Raw genomic sequence first — 12,500 nt, 5'->3', positions numbered from 1 at the left:
CCGATTTTAACCACAACAGGAAATTTAGGAGTAACCAACTGGGGAGAAAGAAAATTATATTTCAATATGTGATTTGAATTACAATAAAAAAAAAAAGAAGCATGTTTTTGTACATCGATATCACACACACACACACACACACACACACACACACACACACACACACACACACACACACAATATATACCGATGTATATCGATCAGTGCCTCCATTCAGTCTCAAGAGATAATGGACACCCTGGTTTGTTTTTTGTTTTTTTTAATTTAAAATTGTAAAAAATTAAAAACTTTTTTTTAAATTGAAAAATGCTTTTTTTAATTTAAAAAAAAATTTTTTTAAATTAAAAAAATATGTTTAAAAGTAAAAATCTTTTTTTTTAAATTAAAAGAAAAAACTCTCACTTAATTGCATTTTTCTTTATGAAGAAAGATTTATTTCAAAAGGAAGGTGAAACAATTTTCCCATCATCCGAGACATTTTTTTAGTCATTTAATTAAAACAAAAAACACTTGTCCTTTTTTTGTTTTCCAGGGGTTGTTGTTTGAAAGGGTTTCAGTCATTGGCAAGCTATCAATTAATACAGATACCCCTTCAAAAGACAAAATTTTATGATAATATTAAATCTACAAGCAGTTCTTAGTTCCTTGTGTATCCTTGTTAAGGGAGATGATGACGTTAGGTTTTACAGTTCATGCAGAGAGGAGACGCCATCCTCTTACATACAGTGCTTGCTATTCCCAAATATTCACTCCTCTTATACTGAGCAGGCTTAATGTTGCTTAACTTCAGAGAGCAAGAAAAAATGATTATGAAAAGTAGAACGGGTTCAGAGAGAGAAGAGCGGTATTCAAAAGAAAGTTTGAGAGAGAGGTATTCGAACGAAATTCTAAAGACCAAGGATAACATCAGACGAACAGAATTAAACATGTTATGCATGGGGATCGAAAGTGACAGGAAAAGTACCTGTAAACAAATGTCTGCAAACAAATATCGAATTATTCCTTTATTATGTTCCTTGCGACGGAGTCTACAACGAGTTGGGTCCCTACATGTTAACAACTTAATACGTGTAGTATATAGTAGTGATGGGACGATTCAAATATTTTTTCCTGATTCTGATACAATTACAGATTCCGATTCATTATAAATCTCTAAATATTTAACAGTCAAGTTCTTATTTTTCCCCAATTATCATAAAAACACAAGTTAAATGTGCAGATATTTTCTCAAACGTAAAAATACATTTGTAGCGGTGATCTATACATTTTAGTTTTATTGATAGTTTAAAATCAATTAGTATTTATTATTTTACTATGATGAATTGGTATTTATTATTTACGACCGGCTTTGCAATCTGACTTGATGTACGTATTCCATTTCAGGTCAGGGGTAAAGGTCAAGCCCAGAAGCTTATCAAAACATGGAGCTTCCCCTAGAAGAGAGCCACCCATATCAATTGATGCCAGATGGGGATCAGAGCGTTGATGATGTAAAGATAGGAGCTTGGTTTTAGATGTATTAAAAGTAACCAGCCACCTCCTCCCCCACTGTACCACGTGCTCAAGATCAGAGGAGAGAGGATATGAGAGTACTTTGTCATTTACGGCCTTTGATATGTTGCCGTAAATGGTCGTGTCATCAGCATAGATGTCAACGAATGATTTAAGTATGTGTTTTGGGAGATCATTGATGTAGATCAGGAAGAGAGTTGAAAAAATGGAGAGGTACAGACAGACATAGAGCCTTTTATATATAAGACTATTACTACCAATAGTGGAAGATTTTGTTTTAAAAAAAAAGGAAGATAATTAAAGGAATGCCAACTCTGACACCCTAAAAAGTTTCGATTTTTCCGATTCCAGATTCTGATTCCAATTAATTGTCCCAGCACTAATATGTAGTTAATACATAGTTTAGGGTTAGTTTAGGGTTATCTTAGAGTTTATGTACGACACAATCATGTTCACAGACTGTTTCCCACCAGATTACCGAAGTTAAGCAACGATGAACCTGGTCAGTACAAGATGGGTGACTATTTGGGAAGGCTAAACACTGTATGTACCGTGCCGTGTCATCAGAAATTTCCGGGTTGAAGGCGCATTAATTCACTGGGAGAGGTATGCACCCCTAGTCTTAGTTATGACATGCATCTAGGAGAAGGTAACTCTGATGACGTCGGCAGCTGGGCGTTGGATGGCCATGGAGGAGGATGCGTCTCTAGCAGATCAACGGTTCTATGGTATTAAGAGTTATGTTATTCGACTGCAGCTATGCGGATTATCTAAGGACAACGGAGAGGTGTAAACAGGTGAGTCAGATGCCACTGCACTGGGGAAGATAATGGCAACCCACCCCATGTATTCTGCCAAGTTCAAAATCATGCGATGTCTTCAGAGGAATCGAAACAACAATAATGGACCGAAGCTTATGGAGAACACTAAACATGATTTCATCTACGGCATGAACATGCTATGATACAAGAAGAAGATGTTAGAGTTATGAAAAATGATAGTCGTCCTTTGTATATCTTTCCCCCTTCATGTAGACAAAAGTTTTTTTCCTTGGCAGAATTCAATTATTCATTCAAGAGAGTGAATAGACTGTGCTAACATTTTCAAAGTCGTTTTAAGTATGATCAATTTAGGTTTGACGTTAGACATTTTTTTTTTTTCAACTTTTGATTTAAAACACATGGTTCTTCTTTGTTATTGTAGTGAAATTCGAAAATTGAAAAACTGAATTTTAAATGAAACCAATGGTATCTACTTAACAGTAAAGAACATATCCCAAAATTATGAAAAACGATAAGGTAGAAAATTAATTATTAATGAAAACAGTTTTTGAAGAAAATTAGCGAAAAGTTTTACTAAATTGGCTAAAGAGTTTTAGTTTTCAGAAAATATTTACCTCCCTTTTGTTAAAATTAGAACTCTTCAGTTTTTTGAGGTTTTTTTTTTTTTTGCAAAACTCTATTTTTGCTAATTGTCTTTAAAAACTATTTTCATTGATAATTAATTTTCTCCCTTATCGTTTTTCATAATTTTTGGATATGTTCATTACTGTGACATGCCAATTCAGTAGATACTATTGGTTTCACTTGAAATTCAATATTTCCATTTTCAAACAATCATATTGACACATCAGCCCTTGTTAGATCACCAAAGTTAAGCAAGGTTAAGCCGAGTTAGGATCAAATAGGTGAACATTTGGGAATAGCAGGTGCTGTATGTAGGAGGACGTCAACACCTCTCTGCAAGAACCTAACATTATTGTCTCCCTTAACCGGGATATACGTGTGACTGGAGACTGCTTGTGAAGTTAATATTCCCATGAAACTTGCTCCTACAGGAAAGGCTGGTTCAACCTGTCTAGAGTGAATGCCGTTAGCTTCGTACTGTAACTCTGCTTTGGAAAAGTTGTTTCAGTTTGGTTCAATTAATCTAGAAGCACCAACTATAGCTAGAACACATGCTGGGATAGAACGAAAGTTATCAAAGCAAAGCAAAAAAAAAAGACAGCATCATGCAATGGAATAATTAATTAAAATAAGACACAAATATTTTTATGAGTGCAGGTGCTTTGTGAACGCAAGCTTAGAATTATGAAAACATTTTTTTACCAAATGTTTCAAATTATTTTTGGTCCCCCACAAAAGAAAGGTGGACCTATAAATTCATCCTTGTCCGTTCATCCGTTCGTCTGTCCATACTTTTCTCAATAACCATGGCTTGGAATCTTTTGAAATTTTGCACAAACATTAAACATGATATGAGTAAAAACGTAATAGAACGGATTTTCTGGGAAAACCCTAATTTTCCCCTATCTAGGGATGCCTTTCAGGTAAAAATGGCTAAAATTGACACTTTTGTGCTTATTAAAAAAAATTGATTCCTTATAAAACTTTCTGAAAAGTTGTAACTAACTGATTTCTATATAATTTTCTTTGTCTATACTTCGCTATAACTCTTGGCTGTGCCCCAGGGCCTCTTTTAAGGCTAATAAAAACACTCCATTTTTGGGACTATTTTACCATATTTGTCCAAAATTTTCTGTGTATGTCTATTTATCAGCAGTTTTTCATGGTGCTGAACTCAAATTTAAATATGTTAAGGCCTTGGGGACTTTTGGGGCTAAATTGAGGTGGAGGTCAAATTTCTTTTTTGCATCATGCAGAATTCAAGTTTACATATGTTAAGGCCTAAAACTGTGCTGTTTGTTCATTTGCACCAGGATTTGACGTTCACTGGGGACTTTTGGGGCTAAATAGGCGAGGGGGCGCGCAAATGCTGAGCTTAGTCATATTTTTATGCTTCGTTCACTGTACTCTCACGGGGAACAATGCATGCTTCACTTGTTTTTGTGTTTTTTTACTTTTTGATTTTTATTATTTAAACGGAATAGTTGGAAGATGACGGTGGTCTAGTGGTTGACGACACAAACTGATGACCTGAGCGTTCCAAGTCCAAATTCAGTTCATTTCATAAAAATCACTTTCACTTAGAACATGGTCCGATGTCTTTCTAGAAAGAATTCTGACTAGAATGATATCGGGGAAACCAATGCCAACAATAGAATCTTCAAAATTATACGATATGATGAAGATGAACAGAATTGGTAAAATCTTATCATGTACTGCGTTATGGCTGTGATGTTGAAGGTCACTTACAAGAAATAATAGGTTGATTAGAAAGTTCTTGCAGAATCTTTAATTTTGATTTCAAATGATATATTTTCGAATAAGTTTTCGTCGTAACATCTTTATTTTATATATCATTTTAAAGGGCGTTTTTCGGTCTATCTAATCGTTTTAAAACAATTATGTCTTTTTTTAAGAAGATTGAATTGTAGAAAAAAAGATAATTTGCAAAATTTTCTTATTTCAATTCAAATTAGCCCAAAAAGCTGCTGAAACAGCTTGCGATATCAACAAAGAATTTGGCCCAGGAATTACTACTGAACGCAAAGCACAATGGTGGTTTAAGAAATTTCATGGCAGTGATGAGAGTCTTGAAGATGATGAGTGTAGTGGTCGGCCATCGGATGTTGACAACGATTAATTCAAAGCCATAGTTAAAGCCAATCCACGCACAACTATTCGAGAACTTGCTTCTGTATTCAACATAACGTATACAACGATTTCCAACTACTTAAGAGAGATTGGAAAGACAAGAAAACTTGATCAATGTGTGCTTCACGAATTGAACAACAACAATCAATTAAGAGCCTTAGTCAAAGCCAATCCATGCTTCTGAATTAGACCTAACGTATACAATGATTTCCAACTATTTGAGAGCGATTGGAAAGAGAAAAAAAACTTGATAAATTGGTGCCTCACAAAGTGAACAACCAAAATAAATGAAGTGTCATCATCCCTTTCTATTACACAAGAATGACCCGTTTCTCAACCGGGTTGTGACTTGTGAAAAGTAGGTGCTTTACGACAACTGGCGATGCTCAGCTCGGTGGTTAGACGCCCACAAAGCTCCACGATACTTCCCAAAGCCAGAGTTGCACCAAAAGGAGATCATGCTGACTGTTTAGTGGTCTGCAACGTGTCTTATTGATTACAGTTTTTTAGATGCAGGTAAAACCATTATGGAAGAGAAGAACTGTCAGCAAATGGATGAAATGCATCAGAAACTTCGACAACAACACCCAGCATTAGTCAAGAGAAAAGACCCAATTTTCTTCCACGATAATGTCCGACTACATGTTGCTAAACCGGCCCTGCAGAAGTTGAACGAATTAGGCTATGAAACTCTGCCTCAACCGCCATACTCTCCAGACCTCACACCTATCGACTACCACTTTTTCAAGCATCTCAACAACTTTCTGCATGAGAAATGCTTCAAAAACCTAAGCCATATCAATAATAGTATGCAAGACTTTTTACAGAAATACATTTATTTTGCGTTGGCAAAAGTGTGTTCATTCTGATGGCGCTTATTTCGATCGATAAATTTTTGTTTGAATCAAAATATATCCATTTGAATTTAAAAGTTAAAAACCACAAGAACTTTCTTGCCAATCAGATATATTTATTATAACAAAGCCATTTCTCTATGGACTCACCTAGAGTTGAGCATATTGAGAAGTGATACACGAATTACCATTAGCATATAAGCGACGCTCTTTGTGTAAACAAATCGAGCGAAGGTATTTTGGACGATGTCAAAACATTGTTAAATTCACTACTCATTCAGCAGCCGCCAATAGTGTAATAGTTAGGAGCCTTGACTGCTGTACAGACGGTTGGGTTTCAATCCTGGCTTGAGGTAGTTGCCTGTCGAGCCGCACTGATGAGCTGTGAAACAGCAAAACAGTACTGTATGTGGATGACTATATATATATATATATATATATATATATATATATATGTACACACATCATATTGATTTCAAAATTATAAAAAAAAATAACTTGGGTGCCATCAGCTAGAATTTAAACCAAAACACTTGGCGCTCCAGCCATGTTCCCTCATTTAGCAGTCCAGTCATGTTCCCAACCATTTCAGCTAACCCAAGAGATAGATGAGGAAGATTTAAAATTAAACCAATTCTAGCTATGATTGGATTTGCGCATGCGTAAAACTAATGAAAATATGTTGATAAGTTGAAATGAACATCTTGCATTTCTACTTGCCAACATATTTCTGTATGCGTTATTCATCCAAAGTTGTTTCAGTGTTTGCTTGCAAGTTAATTGATATTTCTTGTCTACTCTTGAATATATTTTACTCTTTAGGATAATACTAGAAGATAAAGGGTTTACTTTTTAAGTGATGAGAATTAAATGGTAAAGGGGTGACATTGGGATGTTAGATGTGATTAGTTTGCAAATTAAAAGTGATTATTTATTTCCTTATTCATTATTTAAGAATTTACAGTCCACTCAATAGTGAATAAAGAAATATTTTTGGTGTTTGCTTGCAAGTTAATTGATATTTCTTGTCTACTCTTGAATATGTGTTGGTGGTCCAGTTTTAGGGGTCACAATTATGAGGTGAAGATAGAAATGTCTGGTATTAAATAAGACAGACAAATCCATATTGTCCATGGATATAGGGGTGTTAACTACCCCAGAACAATATGTTTATTTATTTAGCACTAGCCTGGGTGCCTGGTGTTGTCCGGGTGTTTGGAGGTATGTGTTGAGCAAAAAAAAAAAATGGTAGTAGGCAAGCAGGCTCGAACCTGTGAATGTGGAGAGAGGTGTTAAAAAAACATTGTAGTAGCGTGGAGAATGAATCAAAACAACAGTAGGCAGCCAGGGTGAAGATCGGTTAAAAAAAAGTGGTAGTAGGCAGGCAGTCTCAAACCCGTGACATGAAGGCGGAAAAGAAATTCAAAGAAAATCTGATGTCTTAGCCGATGTCTTCATGATGCGACCAGAAGTCAAAAGCATTGAAATCAACTGAAGTCAATCCAATGATGACTTGCTAAAATGTTGCCGAAAAAAAACGTCCGAGTTTAGGGTGAAGGAATAAATGTTTTTGGCCAATTTTTCGATATTTGTCGTCCCAAACGTCAAGCTTCAAAATGATACCAATCTTGTCAGGATCTTTTGCCTCTGTTGAAAGTTGTTGCGAGATATACATACATACATACATACATACATACATTTAAACAGACAGGTGAGATTTATATCATAGATTAGAAGATGTGTACAACAATAGAATCTTTGGATTCATACAATATAATGATGAAAAGATGTGTAGTTCATTTTTTTAAATGATGAGAATTATATAGCCCCATATGGGAGGAGGGGATTAGCATTTTAGAGATGAGTTTTTAAGGCATGACCAAAAAATGTTACAAAGCACTGCTTTGGATGTTTATGAAAATACTTGGATAGGGCAAATGTCTAATAACACATACACCAAACAAAAGCCATTTCTTGAAAATGAAGTGAAATGGATGCATTGGTCAAAGGAATAAAGAGACTGTCGTTTCTACTTACGTAATTGAAAAAAAAAAAAGAAATCACAGAACGAGGAAGTGTTGGCTGCGTGCAAAGTGCAGAAGCAGAAGACTCACCCATAAATTACTCACCATTTCCTTGTGGTTGGGGTAATAGGCCTGTTCGATGAGGGGGAAATTTTCGGGGCCCAGCTTCTTTTGTAACTGGATGAGCTGTGACATCTGGAGGAGATAAGATACGGGAAGAAGATGAAGAGAATTTGGTCCATTTTACAAAGCAAAAATGCCGATATCAAACGACACATTGTATCTTTTCGAGCTCGGGCATCTGTGCGAAATTTCAAACGAGACCCTTTATTTAATTCACGGAATACGCTAAGAATAAAATTGTGAATTGCTTTAGACGTCTACCCAATCATATTCTATACAAACTTTATTTGTTATCTTCGTTAGTAGAGTGTGCAAGAGAGAAACGGGTTAGTAGGTCGAAATGTTCTTGTGTAGAGATAGAATTAATATCATGCCGGCTGGTTGAAGAAGAGAACAGTTCCGTTCCGTTCACACGTGTTTATAGCTAGTAGTTGCTGGAACAAAGGAAACTGATTGCAGGAGAAAGAGACGGCAAAGGTATTCAGTGTGTTGACGTGCTGTCAAGAGTGGGTGTGTGTGTGTGTGTGTGTGTGTGTGCGTGTGTGTGTGCGTGTGTGTGTGTGTGTGTGCGTGTGTGTGTGTACAAGAGTAGGTCTGTAGAATGATAAAGTTCGTATGAGTACAGCACGTGGAAATAAATGGTAGTTAGAAGAGAGCCATGGTTAACTCACGTTCAGCCTGGGGCGAAAGCCTCAGGCTAATGTCCATTGCCCAAGAGTTGAGAGTTTCGGATTTCGCTTTTTATATACTCTGTCACGTGATAAAGAGCTGGCTTGTGATTGGCCAAGCTAGGAGAAAATGGATTTCAAATCTCGAAGTCGTGTGAAGTAGTTTCTGCCTGTGCTTCTGCCTGTGCTTGATTGCTACAAACTGTCAAACTAGGAAATCTGCATGGAATTTCGAATGGAACCTTTTATTTAATTCACAGAATATGCTAAGAATAAAATTGTGAATTACTTAAGACTTGACAGAATCAGGACATGCTTATATCAAGCGATACATTGTATTTTCCGAGCTAGGGAATCTGTGTAGAATTTCGAACAGGACCCTTTATTTTATTCACAGAATACGCTAAGAATAAAATCGTGAATTGCTTAAGACTTCTACCCAGTCATGGCTGAAGAAACAAGAGCATGCAACTCCCGTGGATTAATAAACAGCTTCCATTCAAAATTCCGTGCAGATTCCAGTGTTCAAAATAAAGAGACATCTAAAGAAGTTACATCAACTGAAATAACCTTTGACCATCTTCAGGTGTCTCTTATCGAACTTGACAGTCTTTCTTTTGCACTCACAAGTTCAAGTAATCCAAAATATAGACTCATTAGTAAGAAGTTGCTGTTTTATGGTTTGAAGTACGGCATAATCACATTGACACACCAGTTCTCGCCAGATCACCAAAGTTAAGCAATATTGAGCCTGGCCAGTACCAGACGAGTGACCATTTGGGAAGGTTTGGTGCAGTATGTACCTTCTGGGAAGGTTGGGCGTAGGGCCAACACCTTCACTCCGAAAAAAGAACTCTTCACTACAAAAGCATCTACAAAGTTGTAGATGACTTCTGCCCATCAAAGCTATAGATGGATGCAACCCTTTTTGAAACTCAAGCAGATATCGATAGAATGTAGGCAGAAAATTCAATATACACTGTAACAATATGTGTATATAAAAATCAACAATCCTATATATATATATATATATATATATATATATATATATATATATATATATTAGAGCTCTTTAAACAATTCCAACCCGTGTGAGAGCCCCTCCTTCCTACAGAGCGAAGGCTTACGCATCGTTACACACAAAGCCTCTAAAATATTCAGAAAATGTTTAGAGCGAGCCCTGTGCTCGATACGAAAAAAGCCATCCGAATAGGCATCTCCACACAATTTTTTGTCGAGCAAATGTTGCCCGATCGACGACTCGTGAATTGGTGAGTGCTCGGATGTGTTTAGTAAGCGTCAGGGCGTATTCCTTAGTGCATTAGTTAGAATGTTTACTAATGAGTCTAAAGATTAGACAGCAACAAGAACTAATCAATGACACTGGTTGAAAATTGGGAAAATCCGTAAATCCATTGCTGGTATGTACATCTGTAGAGTTGAGGTAAGAATATTCAGATTGTATAGATGTATAATTCATTTCAAAGAATTATATTGAAATTTCTGCTGAGAAAACCTTGGAGTGTAGATATTATAGTTTGTAGAGGATTTGTTGACATATATATGTATTATATTATGAGGTAAATGGTTTCATACAAAATTTTTCTTCCATTGCCAAAAGCAGAACCCTCTTTATTTATTTATATATATATGCTCCTATAAATTTGTTTTTTTGTGTGTGTATTGATATTCATATTAAAACCCTTTTTTCCTGTTTATTTAAAAGGAAAATACAACTTTGTTATATATGGGTTGTAGAATTGCATTCATCTGCAAAAGATCTAGCTAATTTGCATATTCTTTTAAACCCTGGTTTCCGCCACATTAAAAACCGGCCTTGTGTCTAATTAGGCAAGTAAGTAAATAAATAAATAAATAAATAAAGACGAATATTAAATAAGCTTTTTTTTTTGTACTACTAGAGATTTGAAAGTGTCTAAGGGAGATAATCAATTTTAACTTCAGCCTAATGTTTTTATTTAGAGGAAAGACCGAGTAAAAGAGAATATTGAAATAATATTTCTTTGATAAGAGATCTTTATATTTTCTTAGAGGGATGCAGGTAATTGATTCTTTTAAATGGGTTCCTTCCGGATGGAGAATTATCCTAGGAATTTTGCTGAAGTCAGCAGTAGTCTGCGTCTTAACTCTTAACTGCATAACTGAGGAGTTTATGTGAACAGCGTGTTTTTAGAGTTTTGGTGGGTGAAACATTCTAGAATCGCTTAAAACAGAATACTTTATTATCCCCATTTTAGAACATTCCAGAATCTCTCCAAATAGAACATTTTTATATTCTATAGTAATGTAATATTTTTAATAGTAATAGTTATACATTTTTAATATTATTATAAAATTAGAATACTTTTATGAGGAAAATGTTCTCCCAGGACAAGAGATAGAATTGCACCATCTCTTCCATGAGAAAGAAGTAGGGAGGATAAAAAGACATCGCCACTAGATTTCAAACAACATACAGCAATATTTATTAACAAAAAATATTTATATGATTTGATTGACATTTGTCATTTACTTACCACCCAAGGTTTGTCTTGGAAGTTATAAATAGAATGGAATGAGTTGATGCTCGGAATTCCGCCGTAATGGAATCCCATAATGAGGTTTCTCCAATCTTCAGATGCATCTCGGACATGTTGCCGCACAAGAACAAAGTCTGGTTTGAAGGATCTGAAAGACAGGAATCTCACATGTAGTACGTCATTTAGTCACAAAGTTATGAAGACTCTGATTAGTTGAAAAATAATATGAAAATAATGAAAAATACTGAGACGGAGAAAGTTTAAATTAGTCATAATCGTTAAAAAGACGAAATTATGGAATAAAATGGTGTATGTTAAAAATCTTAAAAACGTAATTATGTTATGGAATTTCTATGGCGCCAGTCAAAGGACAATGGTAAGAACAGTTTCAAGATTTTTTTTCTATAAAAAAACGGAAGTAAGCTGTATTTATTAAAAGATAAACAAAGATTGATAAATGCACTTAGATTTAATTCAGCAGAATGCGGCTCATGGCTGTTCACAGAGAGGCAAATTTAAAGAGGAACACAGAAATCTCTCTCTCTCTCTCTCTCTCTCTCTCTATATATATATATATATATATATATATATAATCAATCACATCTTATTCTTTTTTCCGATTTTTCTGGATATCTTTTCGATTCACCGAGTGGTCTTTTCATTGCAGTTAACATATTGTAGAAAATGGCGCCCAAAAGGAGTGACTGAAATAAAAAAGACCGCTTGGCAAATTGAAAAAAATATCCAGAAAAATCGGAAAAAAGTATAACTCTCTCGTGTTCAATCAGATGTGCTTGAATAATGACTTGCTGCCAAAATATGCAAATTTATATATATATATGAATGTATCGATTTGTTTTTTTTTTTAATAACTTGATTGATTTCTTGCTTTTTATCACTTTCATTCGTTCTCATTGGATATTGTTGGGCTCTATCTTCTTTTTTCTCTCTCATTTTTTTTATTAATAGTCGAAGTTAACAGGAGATTGAAATATTCCCTTTAAATCAATAGAGAATATCACCACATATTAATACTATTAAACCCATAGCTGGAGAGTAAAGGAAGGTGCGTAGAGATAGCGGAAAAGTGGAAAAAAAATTTGGGGGGGGGGATTTTGCTTTTTTTATTTTTTAACTGGCTTTGCAAACTCATTTTTTTTTCATATTGAAACAATCTCATCCAAACTCAATGGGTTACCAAACGGGTCACATTTTTTTTTTT

At 35.1% G+C, this 12,500-nt stretch overlaps 1 protein-coding gene across 7 annotated transcripts in view; it reads right to left on the bottom strand.

Annotated features, from left to right (window-relative positions):
* LOC145265380 (synapsin-like) overlaps positions 1 to 12,500 on the bottom strand; it is a 319,381-nt gene that overhangs the window by 56,560 nt on the left and 250,321 nt on the right. For all 7 annotated transcript variants that reach the window (XM_080121178.1, XM_080121173.1, XM_080121176.1 and 4 more), the window contains 3 exons: positions 11,276 to 11,426; positions 8,053 to 8,142; positions 1 to 38 (listed from right to left, as the gene is read on the bottom strand). The exon at positions 1 to 38 is cut by the window's left edge and continues 25 nt beyond it. In XM_080121178.1, coding sequence (XP_079977304.1) covers positions 1 to 38; positions 8,053 to 8,142; positions 11,276 to 11,426 — 279 coding nt within the window. The remainder of the gene's footprint in view (positions 39 to 8,052; positions 8,143 to 11,275; positions 11,427 to 12,500) is intronic.

Source organism: Euprymna scolopes, chromosome 40, assembly GCF_053919585.1.
Source record: "Euprymna scolopes isolate OS-2025 chromosome 40, ASM5391958v1, whole genome shotgun sequence".
NCBI classification, from domain to species: domain Eukaryota; kingdom Metazoa; phylum Mollusca; class Cephalopoda; order Sepiida; family Sepiolidae; genus Euprymna; species Euprymna scolopes.
This window is presented reverse-complemented; position numbering and strand designations above follow the sequence as displayed.